The sequence below is a fragment of the Drosophila melanogaster genome, chromosome 3R (genome assembly GCF_000001215.4).
Source record: "Drosophila melanogaster chromosome 3R".
In the NCBI taxonomy this organism is placed as follows: Eukaryota; Metazoa; Arthropoda; class Insecta; order Diptera; family Drosophilidae; genus Drosophila; species Drosophila melanogaster.
Genome location: NT_033777.3, coordinates 25661545 through 25688050, shown reverse-complemented (window position 1 = coordinate 25688050; position 26506 = coordinate 25661545). Strand labels below are relative to the sequence as shown.

The 26506-nt window shown below is 42.6% G+C and overlaps 8 protein-coding genes, 1 long non-coding RNA gene and 1 other non-coding gene across 21 annotated transcripts; 6 read left to right on the top strand and 4 right to left on the bottom strand.

The window, feature by feature from the left end:
* Nucleotides 1–680: 680 nt before the first annotated feature.
* On the top strand, nt 681–2815 carry CLS (Cardiolipin synthase). Of its 4 annotated transcripts, none has more exons than NM_001276040.1 (5): nt 681–800; nt 1185–1736; nt 2068–2283; nt 2349–2484; nt 2551–2815. In NM_001276040.1, the coding sequence occupies exons 2-5, from the start codon at nt 1236–1238 to the stop codon at nt 2664–2666; spliced, it is 969 nt and encodes a 322-aa protein (NP_001262969.1). In that variant the 5' UTR covers nt 681–800; nt 1185–1235; the 3' UTR covers nt 2667–2815. The 4 variants fall into 4 exon arrangements, with proteins under 4 accessions (NP_001262969.1, NP_733116.1, NP_651418.1 ...); NM_170237.2 differs by having other exon boundaries at nt 1037–1736; NM_143161.2 differs by lacking the exon at nt 681–800 and adding an exon at nt 902–1069.
* A 184-nt stretch (nt 2816–2999) lies between these two features.
* On the top strand, nt 3000–4428 carry RpL27 (Ribosomal protein L27). 4 transcript variants are annotated; one of them, NM_001276039.1, is made up of 2 exons: nt 3000–3092; nt 3535–4428. In NM_001276039.1, the coding sequence occupies exon 2, from the start codon at nt 3549–3551 to the stop codon at nt 3954–3956; it is 408 nt and encodes a 135-aa protein (NP_001262968.1). In that variant the 5' UTR covers nt 3000–3092; nt 3535–3548; the 3' UTR covers nt 3957–4428. The 4 variants fall into 4 exon arrangements, with proteins under 4 accessions (NP_001262968.1, NP_651417.1, NP_001262967.1 ...); NM_143160.2 differs by having other exon boundaries at nt 3000–3026; nt 3535–4044; NM_001276038.1 differs by having other exon boundaries at nt 3000–3033; nt 3535–4044.
* On the bottom strand, nt 4271–7206 carry Idh3g (Isocitrate dehydrogenase (NAD(+)) 3 non-catalytic subunit gamma). Of its 4 annotated transcripts, NM_001104452.2 has the most exons (7): nt 7028–7206; nt 6853–6930; nt 6006–6785; nt 5760–5946; nt 5620–5695; nt 4668–4993; nt 4271–4578 (listed from the first exon to the last, which is right to left on the bottom strand). In NM_001104452.2, exons 1-6 carry the CDS (start codon nt 7082–7084, stop codon nt 4963–4965), a joined length of 1209 nt encoding a protein of 402 aa, NP_001097922.1. In that variant the 5' UTR covers nt 7085–7206; the 3' UTR covers nt 4271–4578; nt 4668–4962. The 4 variants fall into 4 exon arrangements, with proteins under 4 accessions (NP_001097922.1, NP_001097923.1, NP_651416.1 ...); NM_001104453.2 differs by lacking the exon at nt 4668–4993; NM_143159.3 differs by lacking the exon at nt 4271–4578 and having other exon boundaries at nt 4887–4993.
* A 294-nt stretch (nt 7207–7500) lies between these two features.
* On the top strand, nt 7501–8809 carry CG4743 (uncharacterized protein). The gene is made up of 4 exons (NM_143158.2): nt 7501–7660; nt 7713–7979; nt 8043–8458; nt 8571–8809. The coding sequence occupies exons 1-4, from the start codon at nt 7565–7567 to the stop codon at nt 8683–8685; spliced, it is 894 nt and encodes a 297-aa protein (NP_651415.1). The 5' UTR covers nt 7501–7564; the 3' UTR covers nt 8686–8809.
* CG5039 (uncharacterized protein) lies at nt 8522–9368 on the bottom strand. Its single transcript, NM_143157.3, has 3 exons — nt 9152–9368; nt 8893–9078; nt 8522–8837 (listed from the first exon to the last, which is right to left on the bottom strand). Exons 1-3 carry the CDS (start codon nt 9272–9274, stop codon nt 8811–8813), a joined length of 336 nt encoding a protein of 111 aa, NP_651414.1. The 5' UTR covers nt 9275–9368; the 3' UTR covers nt 8522–8810.
* Nucleotides 9369–10979, top strand: CG4730 (uncharacterized protein). 3 transcript variants are annotated; one of them, NM_143156.4, is made up of 3 exons: nt 9369–9455; nt 9514–10523; nt 10585–10979. In NM_143156.4, the coding sequence occupies exons 2-3, from the start codon at nt 9514–9516 to the stop codon at nt 10751–10753; spliced, it is 1179 nt and encodes a 392-aa protein (NP_651413.1). In that variant the 5' UTR covers nt 9369–9455; the 3' UTR covers nt 10754–10979. The 3 variants fall into 3 exon arrangements, with proteins under 3 accessions (NP_651413.1, NP_001262965.1, NP_001262964.1); NM_001276036.1 differs by having other exon boundaries at nt 9504–10523; NM_001276035.1 differs by having other exon boundaries at nt 9369–9466; nt 9620–10523.
* On the bottom strand, nt 10837–22242 carry Lgr3 (Leucine-rich repeat-containing G protein-coupled receptor 3). Its single transcript, NM_170236.2, has 11 exons — nt 22062–22242; nt 20809–21238; nt 18577–18858; nt 18334–18514; nt 17893–18177; nt 17237–17308; nt 16177–16248; nt 12493–12564; nt 11930–12373; nt 11607–11881; nt 10837–11547 (listed from the first exon to the last, which is right to left on the bottom strand). The coding sequence occupies exons 2-11, from the start codon at nt 20894–20896 to the stop codon at nt 11021–11023; spliced, it is 2298 nt and encodes a 765-aa protein (NP_733115.1). The 5' UTR covers nt 20897–21238; nt 22062–22242; the 3' UTR covers nt 10837–11020.
* Nucleotides 11273–12274, top strand: lncRNA:CR45225 (long non-coding RNA:CR45225). Its single transcript, NR_125253.1, has 2 exons — nt 11273–11549; nt 11609–12274. It is a non-coding gene; the product is annotated as a long non-coding RNA:CR45225 (long non-coding RNA).
* Nucleotides 22243–22410: 168 nt separating the features above from the next.
* On the bottom strand, nt 22411–26256 carry RASSF8 (Ras association domain family member 8). The gene is made up of 5 exons (NM_143154.4): nt 25565–26256; nt 25044–25417; nt 24181–24901; nt 23803–24113; nt 22411–23741 (listed from the first exon to the last, which is right to left on the bottom strand). The coding sequence occupies exons 1-5, from the start codon at nt 25634–25636 to the stop codon at nt 23396–23398; spliced, it is 1824 nt and encodes a 607-aa protein (NP_651411.1). The 5' UTR covers nt 25637–26256; the 3' UTR covers nt 22411–23395.
* Nucleotides 25388–26339, top strand: asRNA:CR45208 (antisense RNA:CR45208). Its single transcript, NR_125252.1, has one exon.
* The last annotated feature ends 167 nt before the right edge of the window (nt 26340–26506 follow it).

Genomic DNA, 26506 nt, shown 5'->3' with positions numbered 1-26506 from the left:
TATTAATTATCGCTTATTGGCTCAGTTATTTTGTTGGCTTCGCATATGTAAAAGTTCTCTCAAAGGTGCCTGATCTGTTTTGATCTTTTTCTGTACAGAGAAGAGCCTCTCCTGCGAACCGCCGTATTTGGTATTAAAATTCTTTATAGATTCCTGAAGATTTTTCCAATTGTTCTCAACTCTTTTCTTTTCAGTAATATAACCAGTAACAAATTTTTAAACAGTAACTCTGAAAATACTTTTTTTTTCTAAATATGTACTTTTAAAATTTTTGACTAAAAGTTATTCACATTTACAAGAAATTAGGAATTCGTTTGGGGATCAGCTCTTCAGTTAGCTTGAATGCCAGTTCCGACCAAAAAAGCTCTGCATGTTCGTTTCTGATGTCGCTCTTATCTCTACCTGGTTTGTCCTTTAAAGATGATAATTTAAATTATAATACAAGAAATTTCGAAAAGACTTACCGTGCACCTAAGCTATTTTGACAAGCTATTCCAATCAAAACTTAAACAAGAAAAAGTTTCGTATTTTCCATTATTAAGAACTATCCAGCATAAACAGGATATGTTAACTATAAAGTTTTTCTCGTCCGAGAAACTCATATACAATAGAATATAGGGTCCTTTGTGTTTTATGTTGGCGATAAATCTCATTGACGCACAATTACTTTTGAATTATAAGTTTTTTATCTCTCATTCCTATGACCTCAGTATTGCATATAATTTTATAAACATTTGAATAAAAGAAACGTCATTTCATTTTGCAATCACAATTGAATAGTATACACTTTCTTATATAAGGTAAGCATTTCAAAAAAACCGCTCTATGTTGGTTTGGTAGTTTTGGTATATTTAGTTAGCATATTTTGGCACATTTTGTCTATTGCAATCGCTGAAATCGATAGTGCTGTCGCCGTATCAACAGTGTTATCGGAGACGGCTTGTGTAATAAAAACAAAAATTGAATTAAAAATTTCCGTAAATGCAGGGCAGTAACTTGTAATCGAATAAGAATTCAGATTTCGTACTGCACTCAGGTGCCATCAGTGAACAAGGATTTCCGACCAATGGTGCGTGTTTGAGCTGGTGATAACAGATGGCCAAGGGTCGGTGGTCGATCAATTTGGAACCAAGGTTACGAATCTCAATAAATTGAAACTGATTGGGCATTTTGTGTGATTACAGTGCTCGCGAAAGAGTCTGGACTTGAGACAGGGATCGAACGTCAATTAACCTATGCTGCCCGCCATCATTTTCCGGCAGGTGCAGCGCCCACTGCACCATGGAGCCGCCACATTGGAGCACGTTTTGGGAGTCGGCGGAAGCAGCTTCGTGAACTGCCTGAATCGCTATGCGGCCGCCACGGGATTCATTCGGATCTCGTTTCTGGACATTAAGCGGCGCAGGAACTACGAGTTAGCCAGACTTCGCCTCTATGCCGATGAGAAGAAGCAGTCGCTCCATTTGCGCACCTTGCAGGGACGCCATCTCCTGCAGGGTGTCATCGAAAGGAAGAACTTCCTGGTGGATGACATCCGGGAGGCCAGGCACAAAGTCCAGGAGCGGGTGCGCGAGAAGATCGACGAGATACGCGAAGAGCGAGAGAACATTATGACCATACCCAACATGCTGACCATCAGTCGTGCCGTCCTCTCACCCTACATCGGATATGTTATAGTCCAGGGCGATTTCACCCTGGGCATGAGCCTTCTAGCGTTCGCCGGCATCACAGATCTGGTGAGTTTCCCAGGACCACCATTTTCAACGGAATAGATCCTCTAGTATTTAAGAAATGCTGAAAACATGATGTGGTGTGATCTAATGCATTATTTATTGTCTTGTTTTCTGCCCGGTCTGTGTTTTGTTTTCCTCTACATTTATAGTACTTTTTAGAACCAAAATATCTATACATACTCTTGAATTTTTTACCCGAATTGCCCAGACGAAACCAAAAATAGTTCGTGTATCTAAATAACACACACACGTTTAATTCCTGTAAGATACTTAGATAAATTTGAAACATTGAAACTTTCTTGGTAATGACATTTGTTTTTTCCTGTTTCTTTAGTTGGATGGACAGATCGCACGACGGTGGCCTTCGCAGGCGAGCAAGTTCGGTTCCTTCCTGGACCCCATGGCTGATAAGTTGCTGATGGGCTCGCTGGTCATCTCGCTGTGCTACACGGACCTGCTGCCCATGTGGCTCATGGGCATCGTGGTGTTCCGGGATGTCTTTCTTCTAGGAGCTGGATTTGTTATACGCTACATAAGTCTGCCACCGCCGGTAAGTGAAGGATTTACCTACATTTTTGTGGCATTTGTTTATAATCATTTACCTTTCCTCGGCAGAAAACCTTTTCGCGCTACTTCGACGCCACCCATGTTACTGCCCAACTGGAGCCCACGCTGCTCAGCAAGATCAACACGGGCGTCCAGTTGGCCACCATTGGACTGAGCCTGGGAGCTCCCATTTGGAACTATTTGGGTGAGATACAGCAAACACTTTTATCACTACTGATGGATTAATCAATTCTGTATCATCCCATTCCAGATCACCCAGCTTTGCAGGGACTTTGGTATCTGACTGGCCTGACTACGGCTGCCACTGCCCTCAGCTACGTCATGAATCGGCATAATACCTTTAAGATTATCCAAAAAAAGACGTAGGGCCGGGCATTTCCGCTAAATATCTGAGTACTATGAAGGAGTAGTATCTCTCCTTAAGCAATGATTAGTATGTACCATGTTTTCTAAATGATTAACATATTAAATTTAAAAAAATCTATTTTGTTAATAAATTTTAAGTGTTTTTCCACAATTATATGATGTTATGAATTTACAAAGGGAAAATTTAAAATTGTGATAAAAAAAAATACTTGTGCCAGTGTGACCAGATAGTAGGAAACACAGCCATATGGTAGAGTGACCGCCTCAAAAATACCGGAAATGTTGCCACTAAGTATCGATAAAAAGACGACGTTTTGCCATCTCTAAAATCTCCCCTTCTTTTCTTTTCGCCCGTTTCCGGTGAGTGGTGTGTTCCGCGTGTAAATTTTGTTAAATTTTAGCCAAAATATAAATTTCTACGCTGCGGTAGGAATGCGAGTGGCGTGCAATGTACAGGCTATGCCCCCTCAAAATGGATAATGATTTTAAAAGGAGGAAAAATACGGTTTTAGTCCCGTAGAGCAGAAAAAAAAGATTCTATGGTGGCTCTGCCTCCCATCTCTTCTATGAAAAAAACAATATCTGGTTATAACTTACCACATGGTTTAGCCGACTATGACTTCTGAGTTGCATATGATTTGTGTATGCCAGTTTGAATATATTATGTGTGTTAACAGATAATAAGTGAATTCAAGACATCCGGCAAACTAATACTACAATACCAAGCACACAATGACCAAAAACGTGTTGCTTTAAAAACCTATTTTGGTTTACTTGCAGATGATGTTATAAACTCTGCCGCCAAATAGTTATTAAATAATGTTTTGAGATCTGACGATTTTACTAACGTTTTTCCCTTAATTTACAGAGCAAACCGCCAAGATGAGGAAAATCATGAAGCAGGGCAAGATCGTAATCGTCCTTAGCGGACGTTACGCCGGTCGCAAGGCCATCATCGTCAAGACCCACGACGATGGAACCCCGGAGAAGCCCTTCGGACACGCCCTCGTCGCCGGTATCGATCGCTACCCGCGCAAGGTGACCAAGAAGATGGGCAAGAACAAGCTGAAGAAGAAGTCCAAGGTCAAGCCCTTCCTGAAGAGCCTGAACTACAATCATCTGATGCCCACCCGCTACACGGCGCACGACATCAGCTTTGAGAAGCTGTCGCCCAAGGACCTGAAGGATCCCGTAAAGCGCAAGACGCACCGCTTCCAGACCCGCGTCAAGTTCGAGTCCGTCTACAAGGAGGGCAAGAACAAGTGGTTCTTCCAGAAGCTGCGTTTCTAAGCTGCCCATTCGCTACTTGTGGTTACTGGATTTGTCGCTCTTTTTTAAGGTTTAATAAACAAAGAAGTAATTCTGATAAAACTGACCGAAGTGGATCCTGTGCCTTCTTATTAAGTGTGCAAGTGGGACAAACGTGCCTATGGTGATGAAAGTATATAGAATACTTTGAGTAGGAAGTGTACAAGAGGTATTTGGACCCAAGTCATCAACAAATTTCAAAATATAAGGCAAAATATCAAATTCGCTTCTGGATCATTTTAAAATATAGTGCAAATTCCATAGCCTTAACCGCCCGAATCCAAAACATAATAGTTACAGTGTCTTTTTTACTTTTTCCTTTACTAATAAATATTCGAACAGAATAATACATTTTGTTTGAATCAACTTTTCAATATTACAAATCTTTTGGAAAATTTACAATTTAATATCGCTTTGATTGACTACTTGTGGAACTTGCTTGGCTTTTGAAGAGCTCAAAGTGTGTTATTCTTGTTGTTCATGAACTGTTGCCTTAGGGTATTTTGGAAATTAAGTAAAATAAAAGAAAATATACAGCTTTCAGTAGGGAGTTTAAAAGAAAGATTCAGAGTGCAAAAACATTGGATAGGGCCGGCAAGAAAATCTGTGGAATATAAGATAAAACTGGATTAGAATCTTATCAATCGAACCTGGGGATAAATGAAGCTAAAAAATATTTGGAGTTTGTATTACCTGAATTATCACACTTGGACATCGAATGAACACACAATGGACATTTAGCCGGGGTAACATATTTTGTTTGGGTTAAGCAGCGGAATAATTCAACCTCGATTTGATTATACCGATTTTTCTGGGCATCACATTAACGCTGAATGCATTGGCTTTGGGGTACAAGATGTCTCAAATTGGCTTAGTTGTGGGGTTAATAAAATTTTGACTTTTTTTTTTTTTGTATTAGACTTGGTTCGATTTGGTTTATCTTGCTGAATTTGTTAGCAGTTGGTTGAATTCGGTAGTGCGATAGTGCCTAAATTTGGCTAAAATAGTTTCCATGTGGCCTGCGGAGCGGTAAAGCGTTTTTGGATTTTCAGGGAGAGGAGAAAAAACAGAATAATTTTGTTCATTAGAGCTGCACAAGGACAATTTGGTTACACGTTCAAAACGAAAATACTACATACTTGTGTGTACTGAATGTGTGTGGTAGTGTGTTCTACTGGGGCACTACTTAGGACAAATATACAATAGAAAATAGTTCAACGAAGCAATTGCTAAACATAAGTCCAATTTATATAAACAAATTTTAAGTAGCCTCTTATAGGTGACAATCGAGCATGTGTCACCCAAGAAGAAGTACTTAAAACTAAAAGATATAAGGCAACCAAAAAGTTAGTGATTAAGTGAAGTCTGTGGTGTGCTGGTTGGTTAGGACACAGTTAGGCCAATTCGGCAATAACACTTACAGTTCTGCTGAAGTAATCAGTAAGTAATTAAAATAATACAATAACAGCATGAAATTATAATACAAGAAGGCCCGCCTACGCTGGGCCCATCGCGACAGTGAAGTAAAAGGGGACAAGCGATAGATGTTTGTTTGCTTAAAACTTAATAGAAAATACAACACTTGGTTGTGACAGCGAAATAAAAGAACATATAGAACTACTCTAAATGCAGACGATTATTTTACCAATTCACGCGCTTGGCACTCAAGATCTTGAGTATATTCTCAACCACATCGGTACTGGAGTTGGTGCCGCCAATATCTGTAAGAGATTTAGATGATAAAGGTGATTCTGTTTATTGAATAACTACGAGAGACGTGATCACCTGGCGTGCGAATGGCATCGTTGACAATGGTCTGGTAGACGGCCTCCTGAATGACATTGGCGTGCTCCTTGTGGCCCAGATGGTTCAACATATCGATACTGGCACTGATCATGGCCACAGGGTTGGCGATATTCTTGCCGGCAATGGCGGTTCCGGTGTTACGGGTGCCAGGCTCAAAGATGGCGTACTAAAATTATATGACAAAACTGAAAGACTATGGGTTAAGCAAAAGAGAAAGAGACTTACATGGTCACCGTAGTTCCTGCCGGATATGAGGCCAGCTCCGCCCATCAAACCGCAAAGAACATTGGACACGATGGTGCCGTACAGATTGGTCATGTTCATCACGTCGAACTGGTGAGGATTCGACACGGACTGCATGCAGGTGTTGTCGATAATCATGTTGTTGTGCTCCAGTTCGGGATAGTCCTTGTGCACACGGTTGGCAACCTCCAGGAAGAGACCATCGGACAGCTTCATGATGTTGGCCTTGTGAATGGTGGTAACCTTCTTGCGATTGTTTTGGCGGGCGAACTCAAAGGCGTAGCGGGCCACACGCTCGGCATTCTCGACGGTCACCACTTTCATGCTCTCCACAATTCCGGGCACAGACTCATGTTCCAACATGGCGTACTCGCCATCGGTGTTTTGGCGGATGAGCACCACGTCAATGTCGTGATGGCGGGCCGGAATGCCCGGATACGACTTGCAGTGCACCACATTGACGTACAGATCCAGCTCGTTACGGATGGCCACGTTGCGGGAGACTTCGGTCAAGGATTGGGACTTGGTCTCGATGTTGCCCTTGAGTGCCACTCCGTTCCTCTTAATCGATGTGATGGCATAGTCCAGATCATCGTTGCCCTCGGTGGAGGGATCGATGTCGATCACCTCGAAATCGATGGGTGCACCGCAATACCGGAAGATCTCGCGCACATAGCCCATCAGTTCAGGACCAATGCCGCCGCCCGGCAGCATGGTGACGGCATGACGACCTCCGTACTGTGCCGAGGGAATATCGGTGCCCTGTTCACGAAGATATATACGGATGCTATAACCTCAATTGGGGGTGAGCTCCAGAGGTTGCACTCACCGTGACTTTCTTCTGCAGCGCCGATTTGGTGTGGGCCACATCCTCGGTCTTCTCCTTGGTCACCAGCAAGGGATAGCCCTACAATTCGAATCGATAAGTACGATCAATAGGATCTGGCAGGCGCGCATTATGTAATTTGCCTTTGTGGGCCAATTTTCCGGCCGAGAAAACTTACGCGAGTGAGGAACGGCGTCTGCGTCTGCAGCAATCTCTGGGTCAAGCGAAGGGCCATGATTTGATCCTTGGATTATTGTTTTCTACCGCTGCAGTTGGTATTCTACTATCAGTTAAATCACAGCCAATTTTATTCCACTTGGCCAAAACGGTGCTGCTGGCTCTTGCCCAGAACCACGGCTTTTCAGGGTTGTCAAGTAAATGGTATTGGTTTTAAAATAATTACTTTGGTGTAAAAAAAATGTATTATAATTATGTGTTTTTGTGAAAAAGCTAACATTTCAATACCATCCTTTTTTTAAGTAACACTTTTGACCAAATAATATATATCTTACATAGAATATATTTATTTGTTATGGTTTCAGCATCTTGGCAACTCTACACCAAGCAGCTGTTATCTGCAGACCTGCCAGATCAGCAAAAAGCAGCTGACTGTTACGTTAACAACCACATTTTATGTTTTTGTTTACTAAAACAACTTTAGTTAATACTCCGACGGGATGACTTAAAGTGGATGCCCCAACATCATTTCTAGGACATGGCAGCGGAATTGGGTCTGGAATCGGCCGCGGGGTCCGTGGCAATCAAAATGCAAGAGCCGGTCAATAAATTAAAATTTTTCCATGCACTTGTTGTAAGTAGATGAAAATTAAATGAAAAGTTAGTTCTTAAATAATTAGTTTTAGGCAGGAGGAGTGGCTGGAATGGTAGTGGACATAGCGCTGTTTCCCATAGATACAGTGAAGACCCGACTGCAAAGCGAGCTGGGCTTTTGGCGGGCAGGAGGATTCAGGGGCATCTACAAAGGACTCGCTCCTGCGGCTGCAGGAAGTGCTCCCACGGCGGCCCTGTTTTTCTGCACCTACGAGTGCGGAAAGCAGTTCCTTAGTTCGGTCACCCAAACCAAAGATTCACCCTATGTTCACATGGCAGCGGCTTCAGCAGCAGAAGTGGTAGGATTTCATATAAAACTGAGCACCTCGTATTTAGATCTGAAGAATCTCTGTATCCAATAGTTGGCATGCTTGATCCGAGTTCCCGTGGAGATTGCCAAGCAACGCTCCCAAACATTGCAGGGCAACAAACAGTCCGGCCTGCAAATTCTACTGCGTGCCTATCGCACTGAGGGATTGAAACGTGGTCTGTACAGGGGATTTGGTTCCACTATCATGCGGGAGATTCCATTTAGTCTGATACAGTTTCCGCTCTGGGAGTACTTTAAGCTGCAATGGACTCCCCTGACCGGCTTCGATTCCACTCCTTTTTCGGTGGCTCTTTGTGGAGCTGTCGCTGGAGGCATTTCAGCGGGATTAACTACGCCGCTCGATGTGGTCAAAACCCGAATTATGCTGGCTGAAAGGGAGAGTCTCAACCGACGTCGCAGTGCCCGAAGAATTTTGCATGGCATTTACCTGGAGCGAGGCTTCAGCGGGTAATTATTTCCATATTAGACGCAACTCAAGCTGGTCCTAATATTTAAACACAAATTAACTTTACAAAACTATTTATTACATTTATTAATGTACTTCGATGTTACTTTTCAGTCTGTTTGCTGGCTTTGTGCCGCGTGTGCTGTGGATCACACTGGGCGGTGCATTCTTCTTTGGCTTCTACGACCTGACGACGCGAATCCTTGGCGCCACCAGTACGGATCATTAAAATTAGGGTTATTTTCGTTGTACTTGTAGTAGAGGCACGTAGTTTGCAGTAGTAACTAAACCGATGACAACCACCGTTTGAAGACAACGTGGACAATAAAGTGTATGGAAGACTTTTGAGATTCACTAGGCATTGGAGGCGTTATTCGCTCCCTGTGGAAGAAAAAGGGCTGTGATTGTATTGGGACATTGTCACGAGCTCACTGACATCCTGAATGTGGAGGCGACCAGTGAGGAGAGTAGCAGTAGTCCTTTGATCTCCCAGTTCATCTCCGCAGTCCATGGGCACATCGGAATCCTCCTCATCCACATTGATGTATCCACTTCGCGGAGCCTTCCTGCTCTTTAGGCAATCCCAGGAATTCCGACAGCGACTACGTGACATGGCGTAGACCTGTGTACACCCAAATGCATAAATTAAACAAATGTACATCCACTTAAACAAACAGACTGTGGCGATAACGCACCAGTGCAGCCAGAACGAAAATGCCAACGAGCACGGAAATTGGCAGCCATATGTATTGACCGTCGTCCGGATGCAGTATGTCCGGTTCAGGACTAATGGTCGTCTGAGGCTCAAGTAACTTCATCGTTTTCAGGGGATGTACAAAGAAATCACAACAACTACGAAGCAAAAAGTTCTCAAAAATTTCAGCGCTCCCAAGTGCTGCCAGACCTCTCGTGAAATAGGTGGCAACCCTAGCACAGCTATGTTTAGTTTTTCTTCACATTTATGGCTAAGAGCGGGGATTTTCAACTGTAAACAAAGAAGTATTTATTAGGTAATCTGAGTAATCTTTTCAATTTGATCAAAATAAGCTTTGCACAGATGGATCCCCAAACATCAAAAGTATGCCAAACGCTTAATTTTACAATAGCAAGGCGAACTGCAGAAGCTCCCGTGAAGCTTGTATCCCATGAAGTCTCACTTTCAGACAGTACTACTTCTTTGGAGCTGAGCAATTGCTGCCGCTTGTGTTTGGAGGAGCCGTATCCCAACCAAATGCTGGACATGACCGTCATCTATGACCAGGAGGCGGCGCTGAGTTACTACGACTGCTACGAGATCTGCACCAAGGAAGACCTGCGGCAAAATCCCAAAAACGAGCCACGAACCTTGTGCAAACGTTGTGCGGTGGAACTGAAATGGGCCTACGACTTCCACAAGAAAATGGCCATTGCCAATCAGCAGTTGAGGGAGATATTTGTGGCAACCGAAGCCAACACGGAACAGGAAGACGACGTGGAGGATGAGGAGAATGAGGCGGATATGAATGAAGAGTTCCTGATGGAAGAGATTGAGGAGAAGCAGGAAACCCCTATCGACAGCTTAGAGGACATTGTGCCACGCAATCGGCATACGGGAAAATCCAACTGCAAGTTCTGCCACAAGGAGTTCAGGAACCATTCCCGCATGGCCAAGCACCAGATGATTCATTTGGCCAATCGTCCCAACTTTCGTTGCAGCCAGTGCGACCGGGTTTACCTCACAAAGCAGGCGCTGAAAGTTCACGTCGATTCGAAGCACAGGCAGTCTGGAGTCCACTGCGACACATGCGGCAAGGTTTTTGCCATTGCCAAAGCCCTGGAGATTCATAAACGCTATCATAACAGAGACTTTCCCTATTCCTGTGATCTCTGTGATCGTCGTTTCGCACAGCGATCCCATTTGACTGTCCACCAGCAGGTTAAGCACTCTGGATCTCGCTTCATTTGCGAGTTTCCCGGCTGCCAGAAGTCCTTTACCTCATCTTCATCTCTCAGGAATCACGAGTGCACGCATACGGCCATGCCATTTGAGTGCGCCCACTGCCATCAGAGCTATCCAGCTCGTAACAAGTTAGTTATTTTGTTTAAAGTGTACATTATTTGAAAGTAACACTCCTTAATAATTTTTTAGACTACGCATGCACCTGGAGCGTAAGCATAACATGGTGGTGCAGATGGAGGACCTGGAGGAAATGCGAAAGTTTCACATCGTGCGCTCCAAGTTGGTAATGGCAAAGATTTACTCGGACCAGAAAGAATCACACCATGCCAAAAATGATAGCGCTGCTATTTCTAAATAAAAAGTATTTAAAACTATTACCAAAACTTAGATAATAGCTTAATCTTACACTAACTCGCATCCCATTTTAAATTCCGTAAAATTGCCTTACAAATATCACATTCAATTTATTTCACACTTTCATTTGGTTATCTTACACGGACAGGGATAGATATTCACATACATATATAGATTTTCGATATCATAGACAAAATAAATGCTGCTAAATCTGGTGGTATACAAGTTCGATCTGCGCCACAAGAATCCTTCAGTTCGACAGCGTTAGGACCTAATGGCATCTCATCGCGGCTTTGGCAAAGATCGTGAAGTCATCCGGATGCTGAGAGGATCCAGTTGCCGTGCCCGTCGTTGTGGTGGCCACATTTCCATTGCCAGCCTCCGCTCGCTTTCTAGAAGTTATCTTCTTCCAGCCGCGAAGGAAGATTTGATTTCGGTACTTGGGCGTGGTGAAGGTGTACAAGAGAGGATTAACCGCCGAGTTAAGTGGCAGCACAAAGACCACCAACCAGGCGTAGATGTCATCGGAGATATTGTAGTTGAAAAAAACCCAGATCTTCATAACGATGATGGGCACCCAGCACAGGAAGTCGGTCAGCACGATGAAAAAGAATCGCACAGCGAATTCGCAATCCAACAGAGTGAGCGGAGTGGCGCTCCTCGTTCGCCATATCGAAATAAGGAGTGCCGTGTAGAGCATCGCAATCATCACCAGCAGCAGCAGATTGACGCCCAGGAACACGAAAGCCGAGTAAAGCCAGCCCATCGGGAAGGCCTCGTGGATGTGCAATGGAAAGCCTGTTAAGTTTAATTTCGTCACTTGGTAAACTACATTTTATCATAAACATTGTGCTCACAGGTTCCGGAATAGGATCCGTAGTAGGGTAGGGTACTGGTCCGCCACAGGAGCACCGGTGCCACAGCCAAGCCCACGCCCGTAATCCAAATGCAAATCAAAGCCAGCCACATCACCCGATTTCCAATGCTGCGATGGCCGCGAAAGGGATCGGCGATCAAGAGAAACCGCTCCAGCGACATAAAAGCCAGGATAAGCATCGAAACCTCCGAGGAGCTCACGGCCAGCGTTCCAATCAGTGTGCACTGCCACGAGGTTATCCAGTCCAGCACAACCCTAAAAGATTGGGGCGTAACAAATGCCAATCCATCACATTTGACTTACTTGTAATACTCGTTGCGGTAGCGATAGTCCTGCACTCCAATGGTGACCAAATAGAAGCCCATCAGCATATCAGCCAGAGCCAGATTCCGAATCACCATTGTCACAGCCACATTCTCATCGCGGTAGATAAAGCGTCCCCATAGGACTAGCACATTTCCAGCTATTGTCAACGTGGCCATCACCCAGGCGGAGTAACGTAACACTGGTTTGCTCAGAAGATCTTGAAAGGAGCTGACTCCATCGGTGGACGGCTTGCACATTCTCACCCGCGGCGTCATTGAGCAGTAGAAGAATCGATCGTAGATGATGTACGTCAGGTTGCGCATTGAATTGATGGCCTCGAAGTCGATGTGATCATACCGAATTCCCGTGAGATTCAAAAACGATATATTCAGTGGCTCCATTAAACTGCTGCTGATGTGAATCGGCATTAGGGCCAACGAACTTAAATATTGGTGAGAAATTAAATGAAATCATATATTCAAATCAAATTCAATCCCGTTTTAACAACTTCATGATATATTTTGTGATTTTTTAAATTAAAACAAACAAAGTATACTCACAGTGCCTCCAGTCGAGTGTTGTGCAAAAATGTTTCGCCAGATAACTCCTTAATGGGATTACCGACAAGGCGGCTGTAAAAAGAAACGCACGTCTTTGAATTATTCGCAGATTTAACGTTGCTCATACGCCGCGTGGGCCACGCATAATGGCCCTGCATTTGGTGCTGATAAAGCTGACTTTAAAAGGTTAAAATAACAATTTTCAGCTTGGCGCGGCTTTAAGCCAAAGCCACAACAAGTTGGCGGGGGCTTTTGAAAGTCACATAATAAAATCCCCGGCAGCGTAATAACGAAAATTCTTATTTAATAGCTGGCTGAGTATAAATCAGTGCACAAACATTGTCTATCAGTGTGTGGAATAGATGCAACTGGCCGGGGCTTTATGTGCTGGCAGGAAAGGACGCATCATTCATGGCAGACAGGATGCGGCACAGTGGTTCCAAAACCACATTCTTTGTTTAAGAACTCTAAAAGTTTCCTTTCAAACTCTGCGAGAAACAACCGATTTATTGACACACACTACGTGTGGAGAAAGTTATTCGGCTTTATTATTATTATGATGATGTTTTCTCCACCGCTCCACCGTGTCACGTCCATGGGAATCGCAGCAGCTGATGCGAGATCTGAGGAACTGAATCTGATGAAGATGCTTTTGTGGATGTGTGTGAGACAGTGGATACTGACGCTGAGCTCCATTGCTTGCACTTGTCTGGTCAATCAATGCCCGAGCGCCAACTGTTAACAGTTTGTTTTTATGGTTTGTCGCCCAAAGACAATGGCCATGCCCACCACCCACGACCACCCACTCCCACCAAGGAGCCCACCAAGTTGGTAATTGGTGGCTGGCTATAAAGTTGCAGCGCGGGCAAAAGCTTAAACTAAATATTTAACTTGGCCCCAAATTGAGCCGTCGAAAAATGGATCCTACCCGGCGGCCAAATGATTTTTATTATGTAAATTTCTAATTAATTATTGAGGGGCAGGCCTCTTGGATCGAGTGGCCTCATGATTTTGCCAGTGCTTCCAAAAGACCGCACTTAATAACTTCATAAATATCCGGCCAAACCAGACGACACACGAGCACAATTAACATATTTCTCTGGGAGGGCAACAAGTTGCAGTGCCTCGTTTATGGGCCTTCGCCCCAATAAGCCCCAAGTAATGCCCATTGTTCATGGACGAGCACATCCTCCGGTGGCCACATTCACGTGGCCCATTTCGTTGGCCCATCGCAAGTGCGTCAGAATCAAAAGGCCTAAGTAAACGTTGGAGGGCCGGCTGGTGGTCATTGCGCATTTAAGAAAATGACAAATAAATGCCCCCTAGTTGGTTTTTGTGCGCTACGTGCAAGGAGCGAAAAAGCATGGCGGAGAAATATATCTCCAATGATCGAACAGGTTTATCTATACTCTTTTTCCAAAATCCTGGTATAATAAAAATCTAAGAATTACCTTAAGGCTAGCATATACTAATTAAGTTTATATCTAAGTTATGTAACTTCACGTGTAAGAATGTACAAATTATCCAACTTAGCATAGCCTAGCATATTGTTAGTACTTGTATATCCACCTGTTTAACTCATTCAACGCACCCCATTTCGCTCCAAGTGCATATTAACCAAATGAAGCCATTTGCGCTTCCCTTGCAAATGACACGTTTTAGTTGTGGATTCTTTTGGGGCAATGTGCTCCGCAGAGAAACTGCGGCATTTGTTGCACTGCTGTGGGGACAGAGGGCGGTGGGCGGTATCAAGGGATTATATTGACCATAATTAACGTCACGGCCGTGTCCAGTGGACAATGCAGAACTTGTGGGTCTTTAAAGCCAATGGAGCATCCGAATATCTTCGTAATGACCTGTCAGTGGCTCAGTGGCTTGACAGCAGGAATCAAATTAGTGCAGCGATTTCTCAAATATTTTCGCTTTCGTTTGTTTTATGGCCACGTTCCCCTCGCCGAAGCCCCTGGGGTATGCTATACCAAAGACAAAACAAATCAGCAGAAATTGCTGAAGGAAGACAGATACATGAGCAGCATTTAGATGCGTATCCGATAGATACAGATACACGGACACACAGATACGCTGGCCAAAAGGAATTTTCGTGCACTTTATTCAAGTCGATGCACATAATTTATGAAGTATTATTCAAAATAAATAGAAATATTTCAAATATAGTTATGCATATAAAGAAATAAACAATTTAAGCGCAGCAACTCAAAGCTCTTTTCCAAATGAATTAACCCCAATCGATAGTCATTAAGTCGAGCATTTTCTTTCCGTGTTGCTACACTTGGCATACGAGTTGACTGGAATGCTGAGAAATTCCTAGCACGCCAACAAAGGGCAAATTGTTTACATGGCTTGGGGGGTGGATGGGTTGGTGTTTTGGTTAGTAGAAAGATGGTAAGATGGTAAGAGGTGTCATCAACAGGCGTAAAGGATTTGCAGCTCGAATGGGGGAGTGGCAAGATCTAATGAAGCAATGACGATTGGGGAATACCGCCCCAAAGTCGATTTCAATAAACTCCTTCATTATTGGCCAACAACTTGGCCCGGAGTTGGTTACAGTTACTGGCCAAGGCTTTGGCGAAATTGTTTTCACATAAAATACAAATTTATTTGCATTTTTATTTGGTCATAATAATGTTTGTTTATTTGTTGCGCTGCTTGCTGCGGTGGCCAGAAGTCAAAGTCCCAAAAGATACAAAAATGCCAAAGCCAAAGTTCGGTTTCCATTCTGGCCAATCTGGTCAAGAGTGGTATGTGGTATGTGGTGTTTGGTGTATGGTGTATGGTGTGTCCGTTATCATCCTTGATATGCTGATGTATGTATATATGCTGGATGGGTTTTGGTAAATTTATTAAGGCCACAGCTTGATGCTAGACGATGGATGCTGAGCTGTCCGAGACATTTATTGAATGGTTATGAAAGCCAGAAAGCAACATTCGATTCCTATTCCAGCCACACACATTCCACAAGCCGCGCTTAAAGCTCTTACTATTAAATATTGAGCATACGCCATGTTGTCTGAGGCCCCTCAAATTCCTTCCTCAAAGCGTTAAACTATTTGTTTTCGTTTTTTACGACTGCCGTTTATAGATTTCGCCCACTTACTTTACAGTTTGCTATTACTTACATAAAAATAAACAATGACTATAAAGGTTAGATTAGTTGGCCCAAGGGGTAAACTTTTTTATGGAGCGGGCGTGGTCAAGTTCATAAAAATATTTCTATCCTGGCAATTGTTGGGGATTCCTTTGGTTAAGCATCCCAACTGGTGATTATTTATCTGTCTGTGGGCCCAAAAGTTTTCAACTTGAATATTTCATAAACAGAGTGAGACTCGCATTTCGCATATGTAATTGCGCATTAATGAACTGAAAATTAATATCATTGAATATGATTTCGAATCACAAAGCAAATGTCCAGTGGGGTTGGAAATTTCGGGCTTGGCTGCTTGAAATCCTTTGCCAAATTAGGATTTACTTGGGGGGAGCATTCCTGCGGCTTTGTGTTTCGGTGCTGATTCTTTGGCCAGAGCTCGAGTTCATTTACTTCTGTCGCAGCATTATTCGTATTATTATGCTAATTAGCTCTGTGTGCCATAATTCATGCTTAGTGTCGGTGTTAAACTTTCAGAAATCCAGAGTGGAGTTCATCCCAAACCCATTCGGAATACTCACATATCTCGCATATTTGTTAGATTCGCAAAGGCTCGTCCATGGATGTGCGTTATGAGGTTGTGCTGCAGATCCCTGTGAATAAATAGTAAAGAAGAGTAAATACTCAACGAAGTACAAAACTAACTAAGCTAATCCCTCACTAAATATTCTCAATATATATTGTGTAGCTTTTCTTGAACTTTCCATATGCTCCAAATCACCAGATAAATTGCCAACACATATGATGTGATGATGGGCACAAATATTGCGACACAATTTATCCCATCTAAATCTCATCGCTCCCACTCGTTTCCACTGTCTGTAGAGGTTAACACATTTATTTACGTTGGGCAATTTGGGTAACTGATTTATTTTCAGTTAGCAGCAAGGCGTCGGCCACCCAGACGACCCATTGACTTATATTGTCAGCTATTGATGCATAAATTAATGATTATGTATGCTCCGTCAGTCGGGGATTTTAAGGGGGCAAAACCTAGCCTACTCGACATTTAGGAAGACTCCTAAAAAAAATACTTATAAATTCTTGTCGGTGCCTTACGTCTCTTCTGCTCTTCCAAAAGAAAAATAAAATTTATCCATTTATGAGAAGAGTATATCTATCTTCGGCTATCCAGTTCACTTTTTCCGCCTTGTCACTCTTCGTTTAAATATTTGTTTAGCATATGTTATTTGCGTACACAATAAAAGTGCCAATTTATGGTTATTCGTGCATAAATTTCATTGTTTTTGGTTTGCCGGTAAGAAGGTGTCGAAGTATCGAATATCCACCTCAGTGTCATGTCAACAGTGCGTATACGCAATGCTCCATCCATCTTTTCTACTGCCTCAGCAACAATGTAACCCACATAAATCTCTCGAAATAAACAAGTAAAAAAAAGATCCGAGTGAAAACGAACGAAAGCGAAATGCAACGAAGAGTAAAAATTACGCATACGCCCCATAAAATCTAAGTACAACATATTTCAATAGACTTTTCGACACTTGCTGGCATCTTTTGCCATGTTTTTTGTTTTTTTTTTTGTTTTGGGACGAGTGGGTGAATGTTGATTGTTTTACTTACAGCAAATGTAAATTATCCAATTGGGAAAAAGTTTCCTCGCCAATGTATTCGATTCGATTGAAATCCAAATAACTGTAAAAGTAAAGAGATATTTATGCAGGCATCCAACAATCTGGCTAAGCTGTAGGCCTAGTTTGGTTTATATATGTATATTTTCGGATCTGTGTTCAAAGACAGCCCTAAGCTCATTGTGTGTGCTTGTGTGGGCAAGTGAGGAATGTGAGGCCTGGGCAGACGGAAGATAATCAAAGTTGATGCAGGGCAACTAGGATTCTCTTTAAGAATTTATATAAAAATGTTTCTTGGTAATGTGTAGATGTAAGCCTTTGAAGAGAGCTAAAAACTTCAATGTTGCAACCTTAAATCGTGAACTTCAAAACCACTAAAGGACATCAAACGGACACTTTGGTCGCCAAGTGAGTTCAACCACGTTGACAACATTGTGTGAGTCCTTAACAGAATCACCGAGCAGTTGGCTCGGCTTAGGGCCAACCAGCTATCCGCCAGGACACCCAATACTCGAGTAACCCAATGAGCACCACTGCACCAGCAGCTTTTAGCAGCATTTCACGCTTGAATACATCAGCGTAGCTGCTAGTCCTTTCAGTTTTTAATCTAGCAAATAGAAGAGCGAGCGCCCAATTCGATTTACTCACACTTCGTAGAGCGTCGGGATTTTCGGCAGCTGCACATTTCGCAGTGTGAGACGATTCCTGCTCAGCACCAGCCACTCCAATCGTCTAAAGAATCGCAGTTGCTCCACGGGCAGGTGGTGCAGATGGTTATTGACCAAGAACAGCCACTGGAGGCTGTGCAGCCCCAGGAAGACACCGTGCGGCAGGTGGCTAACGTTGTTGTGGCTCAGCTCCAGGCGTTCCAGGTGAAAGAGGCCACTGAAGCTGCCCAGCGGGACACGTGATATGTTGTTGTACTTAAGCGTCCTGAAGGAAGAGGAAAAAATCAGGTTTCTAGACAATTGAACTAATTTACTGACTGCATTGATTTTACTTTACTTAGCAGAGGAATGAAATTTAATCAATCGAAACAAAAGTCATGGTTTAATTTAAATTTTTATAGATATATATAGTTTTACTTACAGCTTCTGCAGACGCGTGAAATTGGCAAAGATATTGTCGCGCAGGGTCAGATTGTTGCGGATGATGATCAGATTGGTGACCTCCGAACTGAGACGCGGAAATCGCCGCAATTTGGCATAGCGACCGCAGTAGAGGATTGTTCCCTGGCCGCACTGACAGGCCTTCGGATATGTGACGATATCTAATGGATTTATATATATAATGTATCAATTTTTCGAGTGCAATTGAGGCGCATTCACTCACCACAAGTCATGTTTAAAGTTAGGCTCTGATTCCTTGGCACCATCGACGTCGTTGAATCCGCACCGCTCGCATTTGAAACGGCGGAGATTAGGCGCTGTTGCTTCTTTTCAATCGCATTACGGACAATCTTGTCGGCAATCTCCTTGCTGCCGTAGAGGAGACCGCACTCCACCGGATTCTCGTCGCTGCTGTCGGCGCAATCGTTCCGACTGTCGCACATCTGGCGCCTTGGAACGCACAGCGTGCCGTTGTCGCAGGCGAAGCTGGCCGCGGGGCAGGGTCCTGGGAAAAGGACGATCCCAAATTAATTATCACTCAAGGACAGCGGAGCATATTGCATGTGAGTTCAACTAGTTTCTCAACAGCATTTTGGGGGAAATCAAAACAAAATCTAGTGATGATTTTAACCAAAATATATATTTCCTAGAGCTGTTAGCCATCAAGCAAACATTTGTGTCTTTGAAACATTTTAATATCTTTTGTTTGTACCTTTTATAATTTCCTAGCCCACACTGCGTATGAGTAATTACTTTAATCTCTGACAAGAAAACTTTAAGCTACAATTGACAACTTAATTGTCATAACCTCCACCCAAAAACTTATATCAGTTTATTGTTAGCATTTTTGTCAACACATGGCAATTAAACTTAATGTGCAAAGTTGACATTGATTTTTGAGAGGTTTGCTTTGTTAGCAATATGCTTTTTCGAGCGTTTAAATCAAGTACATGGACATCGAAATGATTGGCTTAAATAAATTAATGTGCTATTGCAGCTAATTTCACTTCAAAAGTTGAGCTAAGTTTTAACAATTGAATTTTCTTACTCTTGGCCTTAATTTATACCGAGACTTTTTCTGCCTGAATGCCTACAACTTTTTTTTTTGGGTAATTGTCGTAAAACGAAATGACATTCTTGTTTTGCATTTTATCATTTTTACGATTTGTTTGGGTACCATGCGTTGAGAGTCCTTCCGAAAATTGAGCAATTCAAATTACTAGATTATGGAACATAGTTCGTTAGACAAATGAGCAAATAAAACTGGAAGTGGAGCACCTTGAGGAGCTTTTAATCCGATTGCACGGATTGCGTCAGAAACATGTTCTTTGGGTTGCTGGCTCATTTATCTCATAATAACTTTACCCTTTTGCACGATTGCCATGGCACTGTGTAAATAAAGATATTTCAATGTGAATGCTTTTAATTAGACATAAGCTATAGTGCATTCGATTTGATATCTGCATTTAAAGTGAATTGAAATTAATCTTTCATTCGTTAAGCTTTAAGCCAAAATGCATTTCGTTCAAGATAATAGCCATATGATTCACATCAAGCTGCACAAATTTATTTCCTCATATCCTTTTTCACATACATACATACATATTTGTATGTGTAACTTCATTAGGAAGCACTGATTCACACACAAAAGCATTGTGCATTAGGCGAGACTTTCAATTTCATTGTGTCCATGACAAGGCCACATGTTCACACACAAATCCTGGCTCTTTCCTCTTTAAACTTCCTGCTCCGTGGCTGATTTAAACCTAAGCCAGGACAAATTGTATCTGGCAGATAAATAATTTGTCGTGATGCATGTACTCGGAATCCGAGGCGACAAAAGGGCATAAATCAAACATGTTTCGCCCATATTCCATAGATGTGGCATGGCAAATCAATACGCAAATTGGCATAAAAAATATAGCTGTGCGAATTTCTCGATATTGATACTCGTAAAACAAGATAAAAGCCTCGAACGAGGAAGCAAAACATTCAGGACCAAAGGCCCAGAAATATATATTTATACCCATACTTCCATGGATCCATCGATGGATGTGCGAAAATTGTTTTGCGCTCAAGACAAAGTTTGCGCCGTACTCGTATTTATTTTTTTATGGTCAGCCGTTTGTTGTTTTTTGCGCCCCGTTTTTTGTTTCTTGTTGCCTTATTTTTATCGTATTATACAACAAATTACTTTCAAATACTTTTGAGTATAAAATTTATGGCCATTTTGCAGTTTGGAATTTGATTTTGGTTTTTGCTTCAAGCGAAGGAACCCTTTAAGGATACGAAAGTATATATAGAAATTTACAGCAGCTCAAGTTTTAAAAGAACTTTAAGTAGTTTCACAAATTATGCGTATAATAATTGCTAAGATTTTGAACATTCTTGATTCAGAAATTATTTAGGTTTGCGAATGATGGAATTTTGAAAGGACATCACTCTAAGGACTCACCCAAACTCAAGTAGAATATCACGGCGGCCAGCAGAAGGACGACGGTCATCAGACAGAAGCCTACGGCGATGCTCCTGCCGTAGACCATGGCGATTTATCGGTTTGCTCCTGTTTTGCACGCTCGCTTATCTAATTACTTGGCCACCATGGCTGCACTGGCTCCTTGACCGAGTTCATCATTAGGAGCACTCAATTCCCACTCCGGCCACGCCCCCACAAACAACAGCAATAAGAAGAACAACAGCAGCAGGAGCTGATGCGGTGCTGACTCATTGAGTTTTTATATTATTATTTCTTATACCGCTCCGTCTTCTTGTTTTATTTTTGCGTTAATTTCTTGTCACTTCATTTGGCTAATGTTCACAGCTCGCGGAGAAGAGTTTTAAGTGCCAGGATTACACAGCTGATGAAGCGGAAGGAGGATTGGGAGCTGGAGCGGGAGTTCAAAATTAATATTTCGGATGGCAAGTGCTTTCCACTTGGTGGGGTTTCGATTTCAGCGCTGGATAAAATTGATTTGGTGTCCATAAAAAATATATGCATAAAGCGCCATTTTGACAGACGTCGGGCTTAAGTTTCACAGACGGCTTAAAGTTATTGGGGATATAAATTTATTAAAAGTATTATTTCACGCGTCTGAAAGCTGCTATAATAACTAAAATTTGTGATGCAAGAAAAAACCAAGATATAAGTTAAAAGGAAGTCATAAAGATTGGCTATACTTGTTCGCCCCGCTGAGTCTAGCAAATCGAAATGAATAATTTTAGTTGGCTCCAGTCGGAATGGTTCTATTTTTAAGCAGCCACTTGGTTCCCCAATTTATGCAAGACATTAAGCCAAACTCAAGGTTATAGGTTTGCCAAATGTACTACGAAATGGAAGTGCAATATGTGACCGGCATTAGAGGGTCCTTTTCCGAAGCATTTCTTGTCCGGCTGATTAAATTTAGCTTAATTGAGTCGGCGGCAAGGGGGGGGGGGGGTTACATCGCCCAGCGGGGGGGCTCAAGGTCAGCCGGAGACAAATCATAATTTCCGCAAAAGGTCACATTGTCTCGGCGATGCATGATCCCCAAAACAGAGAAACTGGGACTCTCATTATCGCAATCATCGCAATTGAACATCATTTGGTGTGGAAGAGGGCCATAAAAACGGAGCGCTCCTTCGTCCTTTTTGCTGGCGGGCCACTTTAACGCTCTCCCTCGACCACTTTGTCGATTGTGTCAATGCGATAGGATGCCCCCAAAAACGGACCATTCAAATGTATGCTCCTTTGCCTCTTTATTTCCTACGGGCCACTTTCACTGACCCGTTCACTGGGCGACACTTTTTGAAAATTGAAAGTAGCGCGCGCTTCGCCAGGAAGTCTGAGTCGCGAGCGAAGGATATCGACAAGGACAAAAGGACCAAACGCGTTCGAGCACAGCGGCCAACTGAAGCTGGTGGCAGCATGTGTTGCTGATTTTGTTTTTCCCTCCGCACAAGAAAAGCGGCCGAGCAGCTAGCTTCGTGTGGCACAGGACTTCGGGCTGACCGTTGATTTCATTTGCGGAAAATTCGTGGTGTTTCAAAAGACCAAAACCAAATGTAAATACAGACAGTTCGTTTCGAGAAAATCATAAAAATGTATTTATTAGCTAATTAGATGTAATGCAATTACAATTTGTTCTAAATCGTTTTTAGTTTAAATGTAATAGTAATATATAATATTCGATAAATTGCATTTCCGTTGGTGTTTTGTAGTTCACTATCATCATCAGTTTGTGTAAATATTAAATATTGCTAATTAAAAACATAATACATCAAAGCGACTTGTGGGTTGTCTTTTAATTGTACGCTAGCAATTATGTATGTACTAATGCTTGATACCTTTGCAATTGTTAATGCTTCGGTCTTTTGTTTCGATATCCGGTGGCTAAGGCTAAGCACTTTAAAAGTTAAACTTTTCAACAAAGCATTGCTAATTTGTTTTTTTAAAGCTGCGCTAATTGCTAAGTACAATAAGTTTTGTGTAATTCGAATTGTGAATTCTACAATGAATAATTCTGTAGGAGACAAATCACTAAGGGCACTACTTATTCGTTAGAAAGGCGTTTTTAAATTACGATACTCTCGAATTATTGCAACAATTAAAATTCATTGTCAAGTTAACAACTAATGGCGAATTGTAGAGATTGGAAAGGGTTTTTGTTAACACGTAGACTAGCAGCAAAAATTAACCAAAAGTATAGCACACAAAATTAAGATTAGGGCATGTGAATATGGGACTCATTAACTACTATTAAATACAAAGTACAGTGCGGAATGTAGAGTAATAAAACGATTGTGATTTCAAATTTGTAACATATATCATTGCATTGAGAGATCCATAGAGTGTGATTGGAATGTAAACATACTAAAACAACAATCAAGCACGTTAATTATTGTAAATATTTTTAGAATATTGTTTAAAATTGTGATATTCATAAGGAATCCATTTCGTTTCAACTCCATTATGCATTCAAGATATGTTGATCAATTTGTTCCCAAAAACATTATTTTGTTGGAGGAGAAATACGTTTAGAAAAATAGTTCTGGGTATGTGTGACTTAAACCCACACACCATGAGGATTTTTACTGGTTGGAACCGCCGTTTCAAGTTGCCTGGGCGAACCGATGATCCGCCGGCTGCTGCCCTGCTTGTTGGGTCCTTCCAATAGATGCTTGATCTCCTCCGTGGTGGTCACAGTCAGGCTCTGCAAATTCACCTCCTTCATCTCGTTGACCAGCTGCTCCACCTGCCGCTTCTTGTCCGCGATGGCATGCTCGATCATGAGTAGTTCCTTCTTTAAACTATCTGCAGTTTTGTTTGAAGTGTCAGTGTTGTGCAGAGCCTGGTCGATTTCACTCTGAATGCGCTCCATTTCCATCAAGAAGTCTCGCTCCACAGTTTGCCTGAAACAACCAAGAAGTGTGAAAAACTTAAAACAAAGCAAGTAAATTGCTATGCACTCACCTATTGGTCTGCTGTTGATGTTGCTGCTCCAGCTCAATGTCATCCATCAGCAAGCGCATTTTGTTCTTGCATTGTAGCAGCTCTGTTTCGCAATTGGCCAGCTTGGATCGCAGTAGAGCTATTTCTGATTTCAAAGTCTTCTCTTGCTGCTTGACCAATTCGTTTTCCTCTTCCACATACTGCAGAGTCTGGAGCTGTTCGCTTCCTTGCCGAAAGATTTGATCCGCCTTGGAAATCTCACGCGAAATAGCATCCAACTCGTGGGCGTGGTCGCGTTCTTTGCTCTCCAAATAAACTATTTCCGTATCGAACTAAGCAGATAAAACAAAAATAAAATAATAACATTCCAAATCAATTTAGAAACTTGAATATTTGTACCTTTTGCAATTCCATTTGCTGGGCTGTGATCTTCTCCCGCTGAAACTTGATGAGCTGCAGCAAATCGTTATACTGCGTGGTCTGGAACATGGGCTCACCCTCCTCCATGGCCTGGCTATTATTGTTGATGCTATTAGTGTTGTGGCTGCTATGCTGATCGTAGTCGCTGAGAAACGGATTCGTCGAGGAGGAGGCATTGGACATGGTGTCCGCATTGCTGCTGGCCAAACGCTGCCCCTGGCACATGGGGCTGTTTCTCGGGGGTGGCGGGTCACGATATGGTGGTGGGACTAGAGCTCCATTCGCGGAAATCGTCGGCGTTTGCTTGTACAGCTCCGGTGAGTTGTTATTGTTATTAACAATATTGTTATTATTGTTGTAGTACATTTCGTTGGGACTGGAGCGTCGGAGTTCATTGCTGGATTTGCTCAGCTGGCTGTATATATGCTGATTACTGCTGCTGTTATTGTTGTAGAAGTCATTGTAGCCATTTGTAGGTGCGGGTGGATTGCTACCCGTGCTGGTCATGTCCAGCGGATTGGACAGCGATTTCTCATGCTTTGGCACCAGTGGTGCTACATTATTGTTATCCTGCGGTGTCAGCTGCTCCTGTGGTGGACTCGCCGGTGCTCCCATGGCCGTTTGTTGTGACTGCAATTGCTGCTGCTGCGGAATTCCCTTGACGATTCCAATGTTGTCAAACTGCTTGGCATCGTGGCCCCTGAAAGAGACAAGTTTTGTCAGTTGATGGTAGCCGCACAGGTGCATATTTAAACACAGTTTGTTAGCCTATTAACAATTAGGGCTAGGTAAGCGCTTTAAGGGGTAGTTTCCAAACTAACTAGCATATAAAAACCACCCACCCGAAACTTTTTTTCAATTCCTTTGTGCGGTAGCTGAGTTCGACGTTCGACTTTTGCTTTAGCAAAGTGGGCGCTGGCTTATTATTGTTATTGTTGTTCGGCCCCAGCGGCTTTTTTGTTGTTGTCATCACAGCATAGTTGTTATTATTATTATTGTTCTGCTGCTGCTGTTGTTGTTGCTGCTGCTGCTGCTGTGTTTTGTTTTCCGAACGTTGTAATATAAACTGCACATCATTTGCATACTCGCCCCATTTGAGCAGCAGCTTCATTGGATTCTCATTGGGGGCCAGGTGGCGTTCGTTATTGCGCCACCTTTCGATTAAAGTGAATCTGCCCACTTTTCCAGTGGCATGGGCCAAAGCAAAAACCACATCCTGTGGAAAATAAAACGATAATTAGGGCAAACTGACTAGCAAACAGAGCGCATACAGTTCGGGTCACATTAACAGCACTGCAGCAGTGTAAAATGCTTTAACAAGATAATAGTGCTATTATTTTGACCTCTGCTGTAGCTCACATACCTGACATGTGGTGTTCACTGTAACGCCGCAAACTATCCGCTGGATGCCCTCGACCCAAACTTTCAGCTCCATTCCGGCTAATTGTCGTCGAGTCGAGTCTCTAAAGATCGGCCAATTATTTTCGTTTCTTGGTGTTTCTGCTACCAGAAAATTGCTTTCTTGTGCCGCTCCAGCTGGAAATGGGGTTCTACTAATGGTTTTTGGCGCTTGACTGGCGTTCTGCTGTCGCGCAGCCAGCGAAGCGTGTTAGCTGCACTCCGCCTTTCCACTTTTCCGTCTGCTTTTCCCCAACCCCACTTTTCCTCGCCTGTTTTTCTTTTTTGCTTAATTTTCCGATCACAGTTTCTGCTTCTTCTTCACTTGCACTTATTCACAGCAACAACAACAACACGACTGGTTCCATACGCTTGCATGAGTGTTTGCTGGGCGTGCGGGTATGCGCGCGTGTGTGTGTGAGCTAGAAAAATTCTGATTCACTTTTCGGATTTCCGATTTGGTGATTACTTTTGTACTTCCGGCGCGGTAACTCCGTGGTTCTTCACTTTCTAGTAAGCACGATAATCTTGTTGTGAAGCAGCTCCACTGCTTTTGTTTTGATTTCACGGATTTTTAACGGATTTAATCTAAATTTTAAAAGCAAACATTGTTGTTGGCATGGGCATCCAGTCGATGCCAAAAATCGATTGCACCAACAGCCAACCAGGGATGGCCAAACAGGTGTTTTTCAAGCTATCGATAGCAATGCCAATTGGGATTGCATGTTGTTGTAACAGGTACTTGCTATTATTTTAAAAAATTTTTTTGAGATTTTTTCCCTAGTAATAGGCTTATGTGCTTATATTAGGATAATTGAAATTCCTACATGGCCTTTTCTAATTTAAGAATTCTAATTTAAGCTCATAAAAATGATGATCTTAATTTTTGTACCACCAATTGAATATT